At 39.6% G+C, this 21,507-nt stretch overlaps 1 protein-coding gene across 1 annotated transcript in view; it reads left to right on the forward strand.

The window, feature by feature from the left end:
* Positions 1 to 752: 752 nt before the first annotated feature.
* The window catches only part of LOC149138845 (uncharacterized), a 65,881-nt gene continuing 45,126 nt past the window's right edge, over positions 753 to 21,507 (forward strand). Inside the window, exon 1 of the mRNA XM_089446804.1 lies at positions 753 to 1,195. Within this exon, the coding sequence (XP_089302930.1) occupies positions 1,055 to 1,195 (141 nt within the window). The 5' untranslated portion in view covers positions 753 to 1,054. The remainder of the gene's footprint in view (positions 1,196 to 21,507) is intronic.

Below are 21,507 nucleotides of genomic sequence, written 5' to 3' on the forward strand. Positions count from 1 at the left end.
TGCAAGGATTACCATAATTCAAAGGAGACCCATGAATGAATGAATGAAGTGTTTTAATCGCGTCCATGAGGCCAAGTAGCATATGAGACTCAGATATATAGATAAACAAGTAGCCAACAAAGGAAACCTTGTACAACCCAAAACATTGTGCCTATTTTTTTTCTTCTTTTGCATCTTGGATCTTCCACTGTGGTATATCTTGACGAGGAAGGAAGTATGCAATTTTTATTATTTTCTCTTTTTTTTTCAAATAAATTATTCAAGTTGTTCACTTTTAGTGTCTCACTATGATTGATCCAAATATCCTAGTAAGTTAACCATTCCATAATGTAATGCCATTCTATCTTTACGGTTTCTTGACTTAACTATACCTTCTTCCCATTCTTCTTTGGTATCATCCATGAATAAACATTTTTTTCAGCGATAAAGATATGCACCGCATACGTAATGCTACACTAATAAATGAATAAATGATTTTGTCTAAAAACTGGGAGTATTTATTTTGAAGCTTCACAAAAAAAGGTCAAATACATTGAGATGAAAAAGCGAGACGAAGAAGCAATCTGTCTCATAAACTATCAGCGAGACGAAGAAGCAATCTGTCCTATAAACTATCTTTAACTTCGTAAACATTAAAATAATTTATTTCTTTCTTTCCACAAAACCTAAAAAAAAAAAAAAAAACCAACAAAATTGAACACTCTGAACAAAATTGAATGATATCATTCTATAATTTAAATTAAATGATGAGCGTCGATGCCCGATCCATGCGTGGCAGTGGGTTCATTCGAAACCCCTAGAACCCATATTGATGGGACTCATTTGCCGAAAATAATAGCTCTGGGATATGACAGGTATGTTCATGTGTATATACAGAGATAGATTTAGAAGTGAATGTTATATCTCAACCCATATGAAATGGGCTCGTTTGTCTAAGTCATCAGCAAAGCATTACGGCATGGCACATCTATCGAAGTATACTTGCACCCAGCGATAGAAGTTGGAAAGTTGTATACAAGCAGCAGCAGAAGAGGATAATTAAGAATTGAGAGATATGGATGTGGAGGAGGATCCCTCAGGCAGCAGTCGGCCACAACAAACCCAGAATCAAGACGAAGCCATTCAGATTCAGTCACTTCTCGCATTAGCCAGGCAGCGGATCAATGAAGGAAGCCCAGGCGAAGCCTTGCAAGCTGTAAGCCATCTTCACACCAATTTTCTTTTCAATTTATTCATGAAATCCATCAAATCCCCAACTGAAATTTCACCTATTTTTCTTTCAGATGTCATGTGTAGTCTGGTCAATTGAATACTCTATAGATGTGGGATTTGATTAAGAGGTTTTCTGTATGGTGTCACTCCGTTTGAATAAACAAATCACGATTTACTTTAGAAATATTTGTTTATTACTGTCCGGTTCAGTACTGATGACAGTAGAATGAAGATGTATTTTAGGTTTTATTGGGCTAGGGCTTTTGGAGGACTGAAACCGTTTGCTTAGCCTTTGAATTATTCTTTACATTACATCATTGAGAGCCCCAAAAGATAATATACTACTAACATTCCTTAACTCGAGAAAGACCGAGTCCTTTTGAGTCTTTACAGTTGGCTCTTTGTATCAAACTCTTTCTGGGATTCTGTAAAAAATCATTCGATTTAGGGCCAGTTCCATATTTACCATATCAGTATAGCATTTGGCCCTGTATCCAGCTGTGTACTTGCCAAACTCTTGTTGATCAAGTATTGTACAATCAATACGTGGCTTCCAGACTTCCAAGTACTGGCGAATACTCGCCGAGTATGCTGAGTATCCCAAGTCAGTACTTACAGCAGCCACGAGCACTTTTTCCTGCATTAAAATGTAGCTCTTTTCATCTTTCTATACTGCTAAGTATGCAAACTAAAGGTGTTGCAAGTGTATCGAGAACCCCCACCTGCATCGGCCAGTATGGTAGTTATGGGTACTTCCCCTGAGGCCAGTTGAATAGTTCTTTCTGATTAAGTTAGCTGTAAGTTTGCAGAGGGCTGAAATTGACAAAATTTGAATGTGTTCTCATGGGTTTCCTATGCGTGCGTTGGAGAAGCGGCTGATGGGGTACTTAGACAAGCATGGGAGTGTATAAACTCTTTTGCTAGAAGTTTCTTATCCTCTCAGTCACTGCTGTGCACCTTAAAGCCTGCCGGCTATTGGTCGAATGTTCTATATAACAATGATCCTGGTGATTTCATCTTGCTTACTATTTTGAACTAATTTTATGTAATTGGAGAGGTCGTGGGTATCAGTGATTCAGACAATTCTGTTAGAATCAAATACGTGAATGCTGGAAATGTCATGATGCAATAAGTGCTATTCTCTGCAAGTATAGAGGTGCAATAAGTGCCATCCTCTGCAAGTATAGAGATGCAATTTACCATCTCGATTCTCGACTTTGCTCTTGTACAAAATTTTGCACAGGTTGATAAATTTCATATAGAGGCATTGATATCAGGAACTTTACCTGTACATAGTTTTAATATGTTGAGTATTACTACACAAGTCCAGAGCTTGATATTGCAATACTAGATGCAAGAAAAGTGCCTTTCTATACATCTTCATACAGGAATAATAGTTTAACTTGTACTGATGAAATGCAAATGCTTGCAAATCGATGCTGTTCATGGTAAAACATGCCGTTGAGCAATTCTCAGATAAATGTGTCAATGAGATACTCTCCAAGGACATCAACAAGAAAATCAAGGCAAAGAGAGACTCATAAATACAGCACTTAATTACATTTTATTCTGCCTCTGTTTGTATCAGAACTTGGAGACCTTGTAAATGACATTGGCACTTATGAACGTATTACTAGTCTTGAATAAGTTATGAATTGACCAGAGTGAATGTTTAATTGCTATAATTAATCCACACATGTCCCTTAATAGGGCATTTTGACCTTCAATTCCTTGCATTTCAACACTGCATAACATCTATGAGACTTATTATATCATTGGATTCTATGACATTTCATGCCGGTTGTTGTAATCGGAACTTGTCATTTCAGTAGTTTGTTCTCTTCTTAATTTTAATGATTTGTTTACCAATTAAGTTCTCCTTATCTTGACAGTGGTCAAGACATGTCGTGGTTGTGATTAAGGCTTGTAAGGTAATTTTTGGATGTATGAAAAATAGGTTCTATTGCATACATTTCAACTAGGACCACTGAAAGCTTCCTTACCTGAATAGGCCTTCTGAAATTGCTGCAGGGTGGAATCACTTCATAACTATCAGTCTGCAACTACTTGACTTTGTTGCTTAATAATTATGGCATATTATATTGTTGAAATTTTTTCTGGGATGTAACATTTCATGGCCAATGTGTGTGACACTGGCCATTTGCCATTCATGTTATATGCCAATTGGATTCAGATCTCACTTAATTGGGGTTGTTGATTTGACTTTTCTTAGGGTGGTACGGTTATCATTCATTTGCATATAACATAAATTGAGTTAAAATGGAGAGAGAAAGTGAGCACATAAATATCATACACAAGAAATAGGCACAAGAGTGGCTTCATGATAATGCAATTCCACATCTAGCCAACAACTCTTCCAAATATAGGGGTTGAGTTGGTTCATTACTAGATCGCTCATGGATTGCTTTCCAGAATCCACCCAACCTAGTTTAATAACATCATCACAAGAATGTCAGTCTTCAGTCAAAGCAAAGATATGGGCAATGAACATCGATCAAGGCTTGTGGTAGAATAATTGTCCTAACCTAGCTTAACAACATCAGCACAAGAATGTCAGCATTCAGTCAAGGCAAAGATATGGGCAATGAACATTGATTAAGGCTTGTGGTAGAATAATTGTAGGTCTTCATTATGACAAAATCATACTTCAACTTGGAGTTTATGGCATTCTTTTACATGCAATTCATAAATCTTGTGTTCTTGTTAAAAGGTTATGACAACTGGGACCTTATGTTTGAGTTTGAGGCATTTTTTGACATGTTATTGAAAGCTCTTCTGCTCTAATAAGGCCTTGTTATAGATTCCAATTTTAATCGGTATGCTATCGAGTCTCTTCTATGCATTTATTCTCTAGAATGTGATGGAAAATGTAAAGCTTTCAATAGAAATAGTGTGCTAGCATAGATTTATCTTAACCCTGGATCTATGAAGCACCGAGAGGGTTAAAAAAATCTCTCAAGTGAAAGCCTCTTGTCACATAAAAGATCTGGGGTTAAGATGGATCTATGCAATTTTTCTTTTTGTTTTTGAAATTTCAAATCATCTTTTTCTTTTTCGTTTTTTTCCCTTTTATTACATTTGATGTTGGTTGCCATTTTTTTCGTACTTACGTCCTCAGCTGTCTATTTAGTATAAATTGACTTCTTAAAAGATCTTGTTGGCTTTTGACTAGGAACCTTTCTTCCTTCTACTCTGTTACAATGTCCAAGGTTTCTCCCCCTTTTCAAGGATTGGTTGTGTCTTTTATACTGGCGGTGTTTTAGTTGCTATTGTGACAATTTCTTCGTAAGGGTCCAAAGTTGTCAAGTTATTTTTCTCCATTCGGCATGTGACTGTTTTATGTCTCTTTTCAGGTGCTTTATTCCACACTCATGCTTTGTGGGTCTTATCATTATGTTTTAGCAGTGGATTGGCTTGTTCCATAGCTCTGTCTGAATGCGTAGTCCTTTTGCAGTGGCTTACTTGTTCTCCAACTCTGATTTACAGTGGTTGCCTTTCTGCAATGGTTGACTAGTTTTCCAACTTGGTTTTGTGGGAGGCAGACTACAAATCAAACTTTCACTAATATACACTTTTGTTTACAGGGTGCAAATGTCTACAACAGAACTTTGGTTCCATATTTTGTTTTGCAGGTGTCAGATCCCTGGAGTAAAAATTTGATGTCATATTTTGGTTTGCAGGTGTTAGGCCCTCATAGTGAAACTCTGATATGCATTTTTACATTTCTACCCCACATCTATGTCTCAAGTGAATCATGCGTCAACCTTTGGTGGCTTCATACATTCTAGTTATGACATTTGCATCAATGCTTTGGCCTTTGATCTTTCTCATTTGATCATCATTAACATTAATGATTAAACACCCACCTTTGGACATTGTAAACACGATCACACTCATTATTCTAATCATATGCAAAGTAATCATCATTCACAAAATTCATGTTGTCATATTCAAATTCATATCCACTTTTTTCCATAGTTTGTATGGTTAATGGACATGCATTCTCATCATGCAAATCTTGACAGGTTCTACACCAAGACAATGTTTCATGTTCAACCATATTATTAGGATTTAAAGGCACATAAGTGTTGGACACATAATTCCTACAGGATTTTTGTGTAATTGTTAATAATTTTAAATATTAGGAATATGAAAAGATGGGCAAACCTCGTGGAAGATAAAACCAAGAGTCACTCATCTATTGTATTAAATATGGTTCAAAGCTTAATGAAAAGCATCCAATTCTGGAGTTATCTCTGACATTGGTATCAAAGCCTGTTAACTCCATGATTCTCTGCTTGTCTGCAGTCTTGCCATCCCCATCTCTGTTTGATGTGCAAACACACCTTTGCCATTTTGAACCCTGGTTTTTAGCACTTTTGACCTTGTTAGGAGAACAAACACTAGAGAGATAGTTTTGAGACTCTTCCCTCACCATAATGTTTCCTCTTAGTGTTACCATGTCATTCCCCCAGTCTGAAACTCAGTCTCATTCTTGCCCTTGGGTGTTGATTCCATCAATCTGCTGGTGCAAACAAGGGTTGCAAAGTGTGTGAGAAATCTTCATGACCTCTCCATTCTCCATGGTTGGCTCTTCTCCTTGACTCGGCTCGTCTGTCTCTCTCTTTTGTGTGCCCATTAGGCAACACAATTTTGGTGATTATGTGTCCAATTTGGAGTTGTCAGACGTGATAACCACTTGGACTACCTTAATGTTGACCTGCTTAGTTATTGTTGCACCAGAAGAGATTACTTGCAGCGTTTGCTTATTCTCGCACTAGGAGAGATTACCTGCACGATGCACTTCAAGTGGGCCCAAACTATTAGGTTGGAGGCTTCCATCCTATTACCACTTAGTTTATTGGACTGCAGAAGATCGTACAATCCATTATGGCCAACACACACAGGACAAGGGTCCACTATCACCTCGTCCTAAATCCTCACTCTTTAGGCCTCAACTCGTACCACATGGGGAAGGGAGGGTTCGTGAAATGTAACCTCAGCCAACCAATACAAGACCAATTCCTTATAATGGGGTCTAATGGCCGAAGGGAGGGATTTTGTATTTGTTGTCCTGCTGGCTTGATATATAAATCTACATCACAATATTAGCTAAACCAACACCTAAGTACACTGAAAATCAATATAACTTTGCAAGTAAATGATGGAAATTAGTGTACAAAAAATATGCTAACCAGAAAAAATTCTTATTCTATAAATGAAACCCTGGTTAGACAAATTTCTGAAGATGAATGCTTACTGCCCTGTTTTAATAGGTTTGTAGATGTATTATCCCACAGTGGAAATTTACCCTTAGGGTTTGAAAGAGCACATGACAAAATTTGTGTTCTAACTAGTAGCACAATATGCCTCCAATTTATGTAAACACAGATAGTATTGAACGCTCAAATATTGTAAACAAGTATTTGATTTCACCAATAAATCATACAAATAAAGCCAATTTAACAATAGGGTACAAGTCTATGATCCTTCCAACAACACATTGTAATTTAATTTCACAAATTAGTAGTGATTGTATCAACAGTCCTTGCTGTCCCTATGCTACTGGTCTGACCTTACAGTTAGCTACGGTCTTGGTTTCTTGTATCACTTAGCTACCTTGGATTTGGATCTTGTTGCTTTAGTCCCTCTGAGCCAGATTCTCCTATTCCTCACGGTCTCTGTTTATTTCTGTTATCAGCACCTCAACTTTTGCAGCCACAGGGAATCTATACATGCCTGTAGGTTCTCCATGGCCCTAAATGCTCTGCTTCAGAACAGGGTTTCCCACATCGCTGCTATCGGGAAGGGATCCCCTCACTACCTCAGCTGTACTAATCCATTGAATCACAGAGGGAATTCCAGCCTACTGTTGGCCTCAATTCAATACCATGTTGCTAGTAATCTTTCATTGCCACAAACCAGAATTCAACAGGATTTCGCTGCCACAATTGTCATCTCAGAAAGTGCGCACAATTGGCACTTCCGCTGTCATCAATACAGTCTTTCTGCCACAGATTAAGCGTTAGGACTGAGTTCGCTACCTCAACAATGACCTTAAGGATGGGCTGCTGTCATAATGAGTACTTCAGGGGCAGCAGTCAGCACGCAGCTGCAGTAGGGATCACATCAAACCCTCACTGCCTCAGGAGTTTGTGCTGTCCCAAAATTCAGCCTTATAAACTCCACACTGTCACAAAAAGTTATCTTAAGGATAGGCTGCAGCCTCTGTTAATGGCTGAGGGATGTTTCGTTGCTTGGAACAGGATATTTCCCTGCAAGAGTGGACTCAGAGACCCTCGCTGCCCAAAACAAAGCCTTAGATGTCTATTCTGCCACAAAATTCTGTCTTCTAAGCCCACTCTGCCACAGGAAATGCCTTGAAGGTAAGCTGCTGCTTCAGAAACTGTTTCAAAAACCCTTGTTGCAAAAAAAATAGATGAAGGTTGCCTCAGAAATTTTCTAGATAGAGTAAAGATGGATTGGTTAGGGTGGAATCTTTCACCATCAAAACCAACCAAAGGAAAGGGGTGTTAAAACCCTTAAGACCCTCAACTCATAAATCAGAAAGATCAACAATCCATGATGATCAAAATGAATCTCCTCCCTCCTTTTTATAGATTTCCTTTGGGGTTTTTCCCTCCTAATTTTAATGCCGAGTGGCTCACAAGTTTCCCTCCATTTTCCCCAAATTTGACTTCCATTACAAGTTTTCCTCCATTTACCCCAAATTATCTAATGCTACCCCAATAACATTAAATAATGGGTTTTCCCCTTTACAAATGACTATAGCCTTTGGGGTTCGATAAGCTACTTTGTCCTCCCTTGGGCAATTTAATCAAAATAGGTCATTATAATCCCCACCTTCACGACATTGCTTATTCTTAAGCAATTGCAATTTTTGGTGCCGCAAGAACGGTTCTCCTTTTTCCATCACTACTTCAAAGAAATATCTGAAAATATCCCTTGGAGTGCGGCCAAATTCATTTGTAATGCTTAGCATTCAACCGGATTTTGCAGTCTCTTTGCTCAACCTCCCCACTCAATCTGAAAGACCTAAAATCATCAATTGTTATTGGATTTTGACATAACTCCACAATATCTGCCTGATTCATTCCACTACAAAGCTTCTTTAGAGATGACTCTTTATTATTCTGCAGGCTTCTTCCCATAGTTAATTTTCTTGAAACTTTGCAACTACTTAGATTGTCGAAATTTGGTACCGGAGGACAGGTGGTTCCCTAAGGCTTTGATCTTTGGCCTAGGGAAAAGTGTCTAAAAGAATTTAATTTTTCTCCTAAAGTGACTTTATAATTTTTATAAAGTCAAATCTAATTTAAAAGTGATTTTAAGTGATAAAATTATTACTAAAGTCTAATTTTAAAGTGACTTTAATAAAGTCAATGTAAAATTAGAAAGGAAAAGTGACTTTGGAAATAAATGACTAAGTGGGTCTTTATTAAAGTGGGGTGAATTAAAAAATAGAAAGTGAGATTTAAATGAGCATTTAATCTCAGCCCTAGATCTCAATCTATTTTAGCCATTGGATTTAGGGATCACCCAAAAGTCACTTAGGGTTAGATTAAATGAGGAAAAGGAGGAAAATATCATTCATTCTTTCATGAGCAGATTGAGAGAAGGAGAGCAAGAGAGCAAGGGAGATTTCTGGACAGGGAGGAGAAGGAGGCAGCAGCTTGGCACACATTCCAAGGCAACATTCCAGCAAGTCCGTACAGCTGAGTTAGCATACAGTGAAAGGCAGATTTTTGGGCACGATTTTCAAGGAGGCCGTACAACAGTTTGCACAGAAATCGAGGAGCAGAAATCTGAGTTTGCTGGCACGATTTTCAAGGAGGCCGTACAACAGATTTTCAAGGAGGCCGTACAACATTTTTCGGCATAGAAATCGAGGAAATCGTACAACAGAATTTTTGGCAGCTTGCACGATTTTCTAGGCAGGCTGTACAACAGAATTTAAGGCTGAAAATTGGCACAGAAATCGAGGAGGACGTACAACATTTATTGCTGTTCAGATTTTACTGTTTGCAAAGTTTTTCCAGTTGGCTATGAGGCACGAAAAACGAGATAAGTTGTAAAAGTTTACTTGCTGATTCTTGCTAAATATTTCTTACTGTAAAAAAGCATTTTTCAGAAATAAGGAGGAGCTCCTTGAACTGGTTTTCCCCAAGAGTTGTAGGGGGCTTTTTCAGGGTCACCTTGACCAAAAATTAGTGTGTTTAAATGTGTTAAATGGCTGTTTGTACCCGTTGATTTTTTTTTTATTTTCTGCATTTTCCAGCATTCTGTAAAATTTCCAGAATTTGTGTTTTCAGCAAAATTTATTTTTTTCAGTTGTTGAATGTATGGATATGGGAAAGGGCATTTAACTATTTTGGAGAAATAAGGTGAAATTGAAAACCGGGGTGGGAAATGAGAAATTTTTACATAAATGAATCTACTAAAAACAAGGCAACTAAAACTGAAACCAAGTTTAGCTTTAACGAAGTTATAGAGTTTCTTAGCATTCAACATGTAGTGGAAAATACTCGAGATAAAAACACATGCACATAAATTTGACACTTTTGTTTTACCCAATGTTTTTAAAACCGGAACCGGTGACCAGACCGGTCCACCTAATGAACCGGTTTACCGACCGGAACCGGTCTAACCGGGACTGGTTTGGTCTAAACGAACCGGTTTTAAAAAAATACATTAAATAATTAATTTTTAATGAAACAAAACTATTTTTAAGATGTAAAACCATGATTCCAAGCCAATAGAGACAAAATATGCAAAGTTTGCTCATTTATATACCATGTAAAGGTGAATATATCAAAATGGCACTGAGTACAATACATATCATCGACAAAATAGCAAAATACATAAGAAATGAGGCTCTAAATGGCCTATAAAGTCCAAGCTGTTGAAACTTGAAGCTTTGGAAATGTGTCTAAATGGATAAACAACAGAGATAGAACATCATGTTTTTGTCAAATAGGTCTAACTCAGGTGGTTGAGAGAAGAAACTGTTATCTTCCCCACCAGAGTTCAAATCCTGCAGATGACATGTTCACTATTTGTGAGGCAATCGACATTGAGGCTCTTCATAAGCTATGAGGAATACCTCTCGCTTATGGGCTGGAGGGTGGGGTGATAAATTGGATGTAAACAACAATAAAAAATTGTCATTTTTCTGGTAAGGATAAAGAAAGAAAAAATTATCGGTGGAGAGTTATGAACCCCATGTCCACATTATCTCAGTCCGAGTTCAATGTGGGGAGCTGTCAAATTCAGCCAAAGCATGCTCTGTTCTATGGCTCTATGCCCATCAAGGTATGAACCAGGATCATTTGTGTTAACAACTTAACACCCCATTTTAACCATTGACCACAGCCCAACAGACCAGACATACAATGTCATCTGCTACCTGAGCACATTTCATAATCCTTTCTTGCTATTTATGGCCTAGGTCAAGGTTAAATTTGAGCTTCTTAGTGCAATGGAGGCAAAATCAGCGTCCTTGACGCTAGGAGATAATCAGAGAGATGTGGCAGAAGCAGGCTTTAAAAGATATTTTGAAGCAGCCAACATATGTGAGGCACTTACCAAACGGGTTCCATGCAGGTTACAGGAAGGCTAGGCTCTCAATAACTTTGGCAACTATTCCTTTGAAGAATTTTTTTTGCAACTTCTGTGAAAGAATTCATTTAAAGGGGCATGAAAATTGTTGTACTTTTGACAGAAAATCTCAGATGTGTAGTAGTTAATAACTTAATACCAACACAGGCATTCGAATACAAAAAAGTAAAATGGTTATGCAAGAACAAATATTAAGGATCTTTATCAAACTAAACTACACATAAAAAAAATACTACTGCTTCATTCAAGAACACTTTGGATGGACTTTTAGATACCTGTGTGCCAAATTAACAAGCTTTTCATTCACAAGACCATGGTAGACTCCAATGACCTCTGCCCCTTCCATACGTAGCAAATCACTTTGAATTCCAGTTATAGGATCTATCATAACAATATATCCCACCTTTACTTCCCCCCCAAAACCCCTAAACCACAGTCAAAATCCCTTTTTTTGCATGTTTCAGTGGGCGTGCCTAAAACCGGCCGGTTTACACCGGTTAGGGCTAAAAAATGGCGAAATGCCCTATCAAACCGGGTTTTTTGGCCGGTTCGGACCGACAGCCTTGCTAACCGGCGGGTTTGACCGGTAACCGGTTTTTAAAAACGGTTTTAAAAACACTGGTTTTACCCTGGAAACCCAAATGGGAAAACTTGCACTTGTTGTTGTGGGCTTTTATTGTTTGTTCTTTGAGCAAATAGATCTTTTTACAAATTCAATATGCTGCTATTGCAACTAGCAAGTAGCCTTTGAGAAACTTATCTGAAGCGAACAAAGTTCCTTCTACAAATTAATTACTCCAGAAGACTTGGAATATGAAGATATCCATGAGGATACAAATATTATATATTAAATGTGTGAATAAGAATGAGAATAAGAATGATTTACAATGAGAATGAGAAACTTGCTTATATACCACGCAAGTGTCTCTTCATGAAGAGTCACGTCTCATTTAGACATGCCTCTTCAACCTAATTACTAATTAACTAATAATTATTTATGCTTATTATCATTTACATTATTTTACATTATTTATATATATTTTATTCGTTACATTATCTTCGCTCCACAATTGCTCTCGGCCTGCTCCTTGATCACTGCTCTCGACCTTTGAGAAGATTCTCTCAGCTTTGCATCTTGATCTTGCCCTGCACACTCAATTTTTTCCTGTTGCAAACTAATCTTGGCTTGATCCTCAAATTCCTGATCTTTGCTCCTCAACCAATGCACACTACTTGCAACAATGAATTATCCAAGATTGTGCCTTCGTCCTTCTCCGCTTTTGTAGATCTTCGATCCATGCAAGGAGGCCAAGTTCGAATGGCTGTTCACACAAGTGGAACGAGTTCCTTTTGCTAGTTAATTGGAGCAAGTCTCAGTTACACTTGGACTAGCTCTCAGTTAACTGGCTTGAGTTGCCCCTTGATTTCTTGTAGTTGTGAACCGAGTTAACTGAGGACTTAACTCATCCTCTCTTCTCGTCTCTGAAGTCTTAACTTGCCCTAACTGAACTTGACACTACAGTCTTAACTCGTCCTAACTGGACCTGTCTCCGCCACCTCATCCTGTAGTATAATTGAAGAAGACTACAACGAACTAAAGCTCCAACACTACACATGCAATCTACTAATGACCATTCCAATGCATTGGAAATCGACTCATCAAAACTGAAGCTTAACTCATGAATTCACATTTTGCTAGAGAAAGACAATTCGAGGTCTTTACTAGCTAAGGCACAAGCAAGAAGACCTTCCTTTGCTACATTTTCAACACTCCCTCCTAGCAAGGAAGGGATTCTGTGGAACTTCCAACTTATCTCTGAAAAACACAAACTTGCCTTTGACTAAGGCCTTTGTCAAGATATCTGCAACCTACTCATCCATGGGAATGTACGGTAGCTTTATTGTCCCTTTCTACACACTGTCCTTGAGACGATGGTACTTGATGTCGATGTGCTTGGAGCGGTCATGAAAAACTAGATTCTTAGAGAGCTTAATGCAACTTTGATTGTCATAGTGAATCACAGTGGGCTCCAACTCTTGCCTAAAAAGGCCCACAAGCAACTTCCTCATCCAGATGGCTTCACATGCTGCCAAGCTAGCAACCATGTTTTCAAACTCTGCTGAACTGAGTGCAACTAATCTCTGCTTCCTGCTAAACCATGAAACAATTGTTGGCCCAATGCTGAAGATGCAACCTAAAGTACTCTGCGGATTTGTGGAGCTTCCTGCTCAATCTGCATCTGTGAAGCCCTCAATCCTCACTCCATCAACCTGTCTATACCATAACCCATAATTTGTCGTGCCTTTGAGATTCCTCAAGACATACTTGGCAGCAACCCAGTGAACTTTGACAGGGTCCATCATGAACTAACTCAACTGGTTCACTGCAAAACATATATTAGGCCATGTGTTGACTAAGTACATCAACGACCCAATGAGTTGCCTATACAATGTGGCATCTACTCGTTTTTCTCTACAAGTGTCCACCTTTCTCCAGTTTGTGACTAGAGGTGTGGTCATGGGCTTGTAATCCTACAAACAAAACCTCTTGAGAATCTCTGTAGTGTACTTCCCCTTGCCGAAGAAGATTTCCTCATCATCCTGCCATACCTCCAGCCTAAGGAAATAGTGCATAAGCCCAATGTCCTTCATCTTAAACCTCTTGCAAGACCTACCTTGTACTCCTGGATCAAGTTGTATACTCCAGTCAAGATAAGATCGTCAACGTAAAGCACTAGAAGGAGCAAAATCCCTCCAACCATGATGTAGTACAGGTTGGCATCCACCTCACTCTTAGTGAAGCCCAATCCCTGAAGATAGCTACGAATGCGAGTATACCAGGCTCTCGGTGCTTGCTTGAGCCCATAAAGAGCTCTCTTAAACAAACGAACATGAGCGTCTCTGCTGAAAGTCTCAAACCCCTCTGGCTACCCCAAATAAATATCTTCCTCAACCACCCCATTGAGGAATGTTGTCTTCATGTCCATCTGAGCTTCAAGTGCCACAATCGTCTTGATGGGTGAATAACGAACCATTGGGGCAAACATCTCGTCATAGTCATTGCCCTCAACCTGTGAGAAGCCCTTGGCCACAAACCTAGCCTTGTACTTCTCCGCACCCCCATCTGATCCATGCTTCACCTTGTACACCCATCGTGAGCCTACCATTGGTTTTCCCTCTAGGCATGGCACAATCTCCCAGACATCGTTCTTCATGATGGAGGAATATTCCTCCACCATGGCATCCCACCAAACCCGTTGAGAGGTTACCTCCTCAAAATTAGAAGGTTTTGAGTCTAATAACTCAGTCAGAAGTGCCATGTACCCAGTGTATCTCTGTGGCTGCTTGCTCTACTTGAATGTAGAGCTGGGAGCCTCAACTCGCTCCCGGGCCTCTTGAATCAACCTCTCAACCCACTTGGCTCTCTTACTCCCTATGCTGGGAGTCACTGACTAAATGGCTGCCTCCATTCGTCCTGGTCTCCCCTTATCCTATAATGACTCCTTGTCATCTTGCTGTATGACTTGCTTGCCACCTAGATGAGACTCAGTCAGTGGTACTGGTTGAGGCTCCTGCTTGGGAGCAAGAAGCTCCTCCTTAGGCATTCCAGCCTGCTCTCACTCTAAGGACTCCCTCAGAGCTTCATCCTCTACAAATTTCACTTCCTGCTTGATAACTAGCTTCCTGAGTGATGGTATGTACTCCTTGTATGCCTGAGGTGTCTCACAATAACCCACGAAAATTCCATTTTCAGCTGTGGGCCCTAGCTTCTTCTTGCTCTCTTTGGGCACATGACAGTAAACTCTTGTCCCAAAGATGTGGAAGTGAGAAACATCAAGGTTCTTGCCTGTGAAAGCCTCCTCTTGTGTAACTTGTCCAAGCACCCTATATGGACTCTTGTTCTCCAAAAATATTGCAGTGTTGCATGCCTTTGCCCACAAGAACACGGGCAACCCTTGGTCATGCAACATGGCCTTGGCCACTCCAACTATGTTGTAGTTCTTCCTCTCAGCCACCCCATTCTGCTGAGGGTTATGGGGTGTTGTAAGCTCTCTCCTAGTGCCCTCCTTGGCACACACATCCTTGAAAGCATTGGAGACATATTCCTCGTCATTGTCACTCCTCCATGCTTTGATCTTCTTCCCGGTTTGGTTTTCTGCCAAGGCTTTAAACTCCATGAACTTGGAGAACACCTCCTCCATCTTCTTCATAAAGAAGATCCATGGTTTTCGAGAATGGTCTTCTATGAAAGTGACATAGTACTTGTGTCCCATGAGGGATAGAGAAGAGAAGGGCCCACATACGTCGGAATGCACCAACTCTAAAATCCCTTTAGCTCTGCTGTCTTGGCCTTGAAAATATGACTTGGCATACTTGCTAAGCGTGTAGCCCTTGCACACTTCATGCTGGTCAATTCTACACGGTCGTAGCCCCATGGCTATCTGCTGAAGGATCTTCAATGCCCCATGATGCAAATGCCCCATGCATTTGTGCCAAAGCTCCCCCATGTCTTTGCCATGCTCGCGCCATACTTTGTTGCTCAAGGCTACCTCTGTCTCAACTTACAACTTGTAAAGATTCTTCACCCTCACACTAATTTGCTTCATGGCTCCAGATGCTAAGTGCTTGAGGTAGGGTTTTCCTTTGCTAAAAATGACATCATAACCCTTGTCCTCTAGGGTGGAAACTAAAACAAGGTTCTTTTTAAGGCTTGGAACATAGAGGACATCCTTGAGATGGAGAGAGTTACTAGACTTCCTCTCAAAACTGACAATACCCATGCCCTTGGTCAAGTACCTGCCATCATCTCCTAGCTCAATATGCAATTGCATGTCATTCTCTTTCAATTGGCTAAAATATTCCTTGTTACTGGTCATGTGAAAGGATGCTCCAGAATCAATGTACCATATGCTATTGCCCACTTTCCATTCAAGCTATCAATGAGAAATCCTTCTCGAACCGAGAAGTAAATGCATCTACCTTAGCTGATGCTGCCACATGGTCCTTATTAGACCCCTCTTTCGGTTAGGACACTTAGTGGCATAGTGTCCAAACTGGTGGCAAGATAATCATTTGATCTTACTAAGATCTTTCTTCTTCTTCTAGCCCTTCTGACTGGACTCAACCTTGCCTTGACTCCTCTTGCCCTTGACCTTGCTTCCTTTGCCTGGCAAGGCTAGGTTCTCCTCGTCCTCTGTCTTTATTGAACCTCCAACTCTCGTCCCCATATGGATTTCTTCTTGGACGCAGTCTCCCCACAACCTTTGCCAATTGGGAAGATTTTCTCTGTCATTGACTTCATCCTGGAAATTCTCCCAAGAATTATGAAGTCCTAGTAGTGCAAGACCCACAAGGTCTTTGTCTGCTATAGTCTCGCCCACTCCAACTAGCTCATCCCAAACTTGGGTGAACTTGGAAAGGTACGCAATGATGGGCTCTCCTTTGCTCATCCGGATATTTCTTAGCTTGTCCTTCAAGGCAAGCTTCCTGGCATCATTGGATCCCTGATACAAATCCAAGATGGTTTTCCACATATCATTTTTATCATCTTCCCATGGAGATTAGGGATAATGTGGTCTTTGATCCCTTAAGAATGATCCTCCTGGCCTTGGTGTCATTCTTGTTATGTTGGATCAACTGTTGGGCATCTGTGGGCACAATTTGTGGGTTCTTCACAAAATCTAGCACCCCATTATCTTCCAACACTACTGAGATCTGCTCCCTCCATGAGTAGAAGTTAGAGGATCCCTCTAAACAATGATTTTCCCTTAGTCTTTGGAATGACATACTACTATCTAAAATATTGCTCTTCAAACTCTAGCGCAAGCCTATTGACTAAACTGCACTCTTCACTGACTGAACAATTCTGTTGCTGGTTTTTATACAGAGTGTGGCTTTGATACCATGTTAATTTTCTTGAAAATATGCAACTACTTAGATGAATCTATTGAAAAACAAGGCAACTAAAACTGAAACCAAGTTTAGCTTTCACCATGATACAAAGTTTCTTAACATTCAACATGGAACAATATTTACAAATACTTGAGATAAAAACACATGCACACATAAATTTGACACTTTTGTTTTACCTAGGAAACCCAAATGGGAAAACCTGCTTTTGTTGTTGTGGGCTTTTATTGATTATTCTTTGAGCAAATAGATCTTTTACAAATTCAATATTATGCTACTACAACCAGCAAATAGCCTTGGAGAAACTTATCTCAGCTCCACAATCGTTCTTGGGCTGCTTCTTGATCACTGCGCTTGGCCTTGAGAAGATGCTCTCAGCCTTGCCTCTTGATCTCAGTTCGCACACACAATTGCTTCTTGCTGAAAACTAATCTCAATTTGCTCCTCAAATTCTTGATCTTTGCTCCTCAACTAATGCGCAGTACTTGCAACAATGAATTATCCAACATTGTGCCTTCGTCCTTCTCTTTTTTTGTGGGTAGGTAGTGAGTGGGGTAGGCATACATCCAATAAGTAGTGCCTATTCCTAGAGGGAGGATGACATGTGTGTTATCTTAGTACGAGTAAGAGAAGGTAGGCATGTAAGTAGTGCCTAGATCTTTAATTCGTGTAAGGAGCCAAGTTCGAATGGTTGTTCACACAAGTGGAACGAGTTCCTTTTGCTAGTTAACTGGAGCAAGTCTCAGTTACACTTGCACTGGTTCTCAACTAATTGGCTCGAGTTGCTCCTTGATTTCCTCTAGTTGTGAACTTAGTTAACTGAGAACTTAACTCGTCCTCTCTTCACTTATCTTTGAAGTCTTAACTTGCCCTAACTGAACTTGACTCTGTAGGTATTAACTCGTCCTAACTGGACTTGTCTTTGCCACCTCATCCTGTAGTCTAACTGAAGAAGACTCCAACGAACTGAAGCTTCAACACTATGCATGCAATACACTGATGACCATTCCAGTGAATTGGAGATTGACCCATCAAAACTGAAGCCTAACTCATGAATTCACATTCCTGCTAGAGATAGACAATTCAAGGTCTTTACTGGCTAAGGCACATGCCAGAAGACCTTTCTTCGCTACATTTTCAACACCCACAATTTTCCTTGTACTCTATATGATACATAAAGCAAGATACAAATTCTTCTCAATATCAATTCGTACTTCTAGAGACTCAGGTGCATGAAGTATGCTGGAAACAAGCATCATCATGTGTGTCTTTTTATCACATCACCTACAATAATATTACACATCTAAGCCAATGCTTTGCTCCCCGCCTGCCATATGACAAAGTAGAGCACATTCGAGGTGAGCAACATGCCCACAAACAATTTCATCATTGAGCTTTCCCTCACGTATGATAGAATAGTAGTTTGCCACACTCTGATCAATAGCCTTCCCTTAGCGAATATAACACTCGCGGCAAAAACTAAAATTGATGTAGCATATATTGCAATTCCCCTCCTTGAGAGATTTGGTCTTGCCAATTTCTAGTCCCTATTGCCAATTTCCAGCTTTACATCTCCTCCATGAAGCATTCCCACTCAATTTTGGTTCTCTCACACACTTTGCAGTAGTTTTTCCTCTATCAACACTAGTATTATTTGCTTCCTTTGGACGACTATTGTCTAATCCCAAGGAACCTTTGGATGATTTGTCCTTTGATTGACTTATTACAGTAACTCCTTTTCTTGTTGCAGGTAAAAGGCGTCTCTTAGTATCTGAGTTGCCTGCTATATATGGTGTGACACTTGAAAGTTGATCATCTTCGTCATACATCAACAAATATAGCTCTCACCAAACCTGCCCTTGCCCACATGCACTTATAAACTTGCCACCTCGGTCAAGAACTATATTTTTAGGGAACTCATGGAGTCTAAATATCTCCTTGAAGAATAAATCCGCGGCCCGCCACTTGTGCTGCCTCATGATCTATTGAGATCGCAAAGGGATGTGCGATCTTGGCTAACTTGTCAACTATCACGTAGATGTAATCCTTGACCTGTGCACTGGGTGTTGAAAATTGAGGGCAGTTATGGGACAAATTTCCCATTGGAACCCATAGACCCCAAAGGAAGCCCATCTTGCCCCAAAGGAAGAATTCAATTGAGCAAAAAAAGGAAATATTATTATTAATATTCTGGGCCTCTGGACATTTAATGTGGTGCAAACTTAGGCTTCCATTCATCAAAGTAATCTTTGGTAAATATATTTAAAAGAGTTTTTACTTTTGTTGTGGGCAAATTGGTTAAAAGATAAAGCTAGCCTCACTTTGTGAAGGTCACATTTAACTCATAAGGACCCCCTTCCTACAACAAATTGTATATAAAGAGACCTTTTGTGACTCATTTGGAACACATCATTGAATGGACAATTTCATATGGCAAATCTCTATGGACAGTTTCGCATGGCATACCTCTATGGACAGTTTCACATGGAAAATCCCTATGACAATTTCTTATGGTATATATTTTCCTGTGGACTAGATCGTATGGCATGTCTCTATGGGTAAGATTGTATGGCATATTTTTAAGTGGCTCGCATTAATTATTTACAGTGGCTTGCTCTTGGTCTCAGAGGATCGCATTCACGACAATGGCTCATTGCAGAGGTTCACATTACTTATGTGGCTCACAATAATCTCTAGGGCTCACATAACTCACATCAATTCTTTGTGTATCTCTGTAGTGGCATCACCATTCTCTGTGGCATCGTATTACTTATATAATGGCTCGCTCTCCATTTCAATGGGTTGTTTATACTTGCTTATACAATGGCATCGCTATACTTACAGTAGCTTGCTTATACAACGGCTCGATTACATAACCTTGAGGCTCTCATATAGTAATTTCAGTGGCTTGACTATGATGGTTCGACTTCATGGCTCTACTTTTGTATCTTTATATGGCTCGACTTTTGTATCTCTGTGTGTCTCAACTTTTGTATCTCTGTGGCTTAGACTTCATCTCTGTGTGGCTCTATGGATTGACTTTATCTCTGTGGCTTGCACCCTTGCAATATCTGCGACCTATCCATGATTATGCATAATCTTTGGGGCAAAACTTCGTATAATGATTAGATAATATTGTTTGGTACTTATTGCAATAATGGATAGATGATGACCTCTACAATAGTGAGACAATGATCACTACAACAGTGAGACAATGACCTCTACAACAATGAGATAGTGACCTAAGGATATATGACGATGGAGAATTACAGTTTGATGACAGTGACCCATGACAGTTAATGTATGACTATAACCTTTATGCATGAGAGTGATCTTGGTATGATAGTGATCAATATATGGTAGTGACCTTTAGAATCCCTTACAACAGTGATTTAGATATGACTATGATAATATGTGACAACGATCTTCATGACAATGCTCTTTGATATGTGATAGCAATCTTCATGACAACGCCTTTGATATATGATAAAGATCTATATGACAATGACCTTTGGTGTATGACAACGACAATCTGATCTTGACATGACAATGATCTACTTGACAGTGACAATGCCCTTGTTACATAACAATGACTCTAATGAATGACAATGACAGTGATCTTGATATGGTGATGACACTTTGATGTATGGCAGTGTATCCATGATATGACATTGACTATGACAGTATGATATGGCCTGTTGTTGGATTGGCCCTAGGTGGCTAATGTGATTGATGTCTCATACTTACTGTACATTGTATCTCACCTGAGCATTTGATGAATATCTAATAGAAGAAGAATTTGGTTGGGTTTTCCCCCTTGCAGGGTTTTGCCTTGGGCTCTGACCTAAATCCTGGCCTCTCTATTGTGAATGTTTTTCTTTTACTGTTTCTTTAGTGTTTCACTGCGTTGTTGATGTTATTATTCTCTCTAAATAATTGCTAATGATGATATGATGTTATGGGGTGAATGTTATATGAAAATGTTGAAAAAGTTTGAAAATGCAATTATCTACAACAAAGAATAATCTAGCCCTAAAAATTAACATTGGGTAGACCTGTGATGAAGTCCATCGATATGCTCTACCAGCTCTGCTTTGGAATTGGCAAGGGCGATAGCAATTCTGCAAGAGGAGTATGCTCAGACTTGCTATGCTAACAAGTCTTGCACTCCCTTATGTGCCTCAACACATCATCCTTGAGGCCTTTCGAAGAAAACCTTTCATTGATTTGTCTGTACGTTTTGAAGAACTCTTGGTGTCCTGCTGGTGGGGTGTCATGTGCGGGCTTCAAGATCTCATCCTTGAGTGTAGATTCAGGGACCAAATGTATCTAGTCATTTATAGAAAATGACCTCATCATCTACTTTGTACTTGTCATCCTGGATGAGATTCTCCATCAATTTGCAAGCAAACTTACTTTTGGAATATTCTACTAGGAGGTGGGCTTTCAATCTTCAGTGATTTCCATGAGTTAGCATGCGTCTTGTTTCTTGAAAGTGCATCATCCATAATGTTCTTGTATTCAATACCAAAATCATAGATCTAGTACCGTTGGCTACAAGCTACGTCTCTATGCCTGTACAGTGTATATAGCCTCCATTTTCTTAGCTGATATAGTTCGAGGACCACCACTAGACATACCTCTCAACACTTCCTTGCTACCATTTGAGGCACTAACTTCTATTTCCATCACTTGGTAGTTCATTGAGAATTTTCCTAATGAGTA

The sequence above is a fragment of the Pinus tabuliformis genome, chromosome X (assembly GCF_031772625.1).
Source record: "Pinus tabuliformis cultivar Carrire ecotype Pingquan chromosome X, CPIR1, whole genome shotgun sequence".
Lineage (NCBI taxonomy): Eukaryota > Viridiplantae > Streptophyta > Pinopsida > Pinales > Pinaceae > Pinus > Pinus tabuliformis.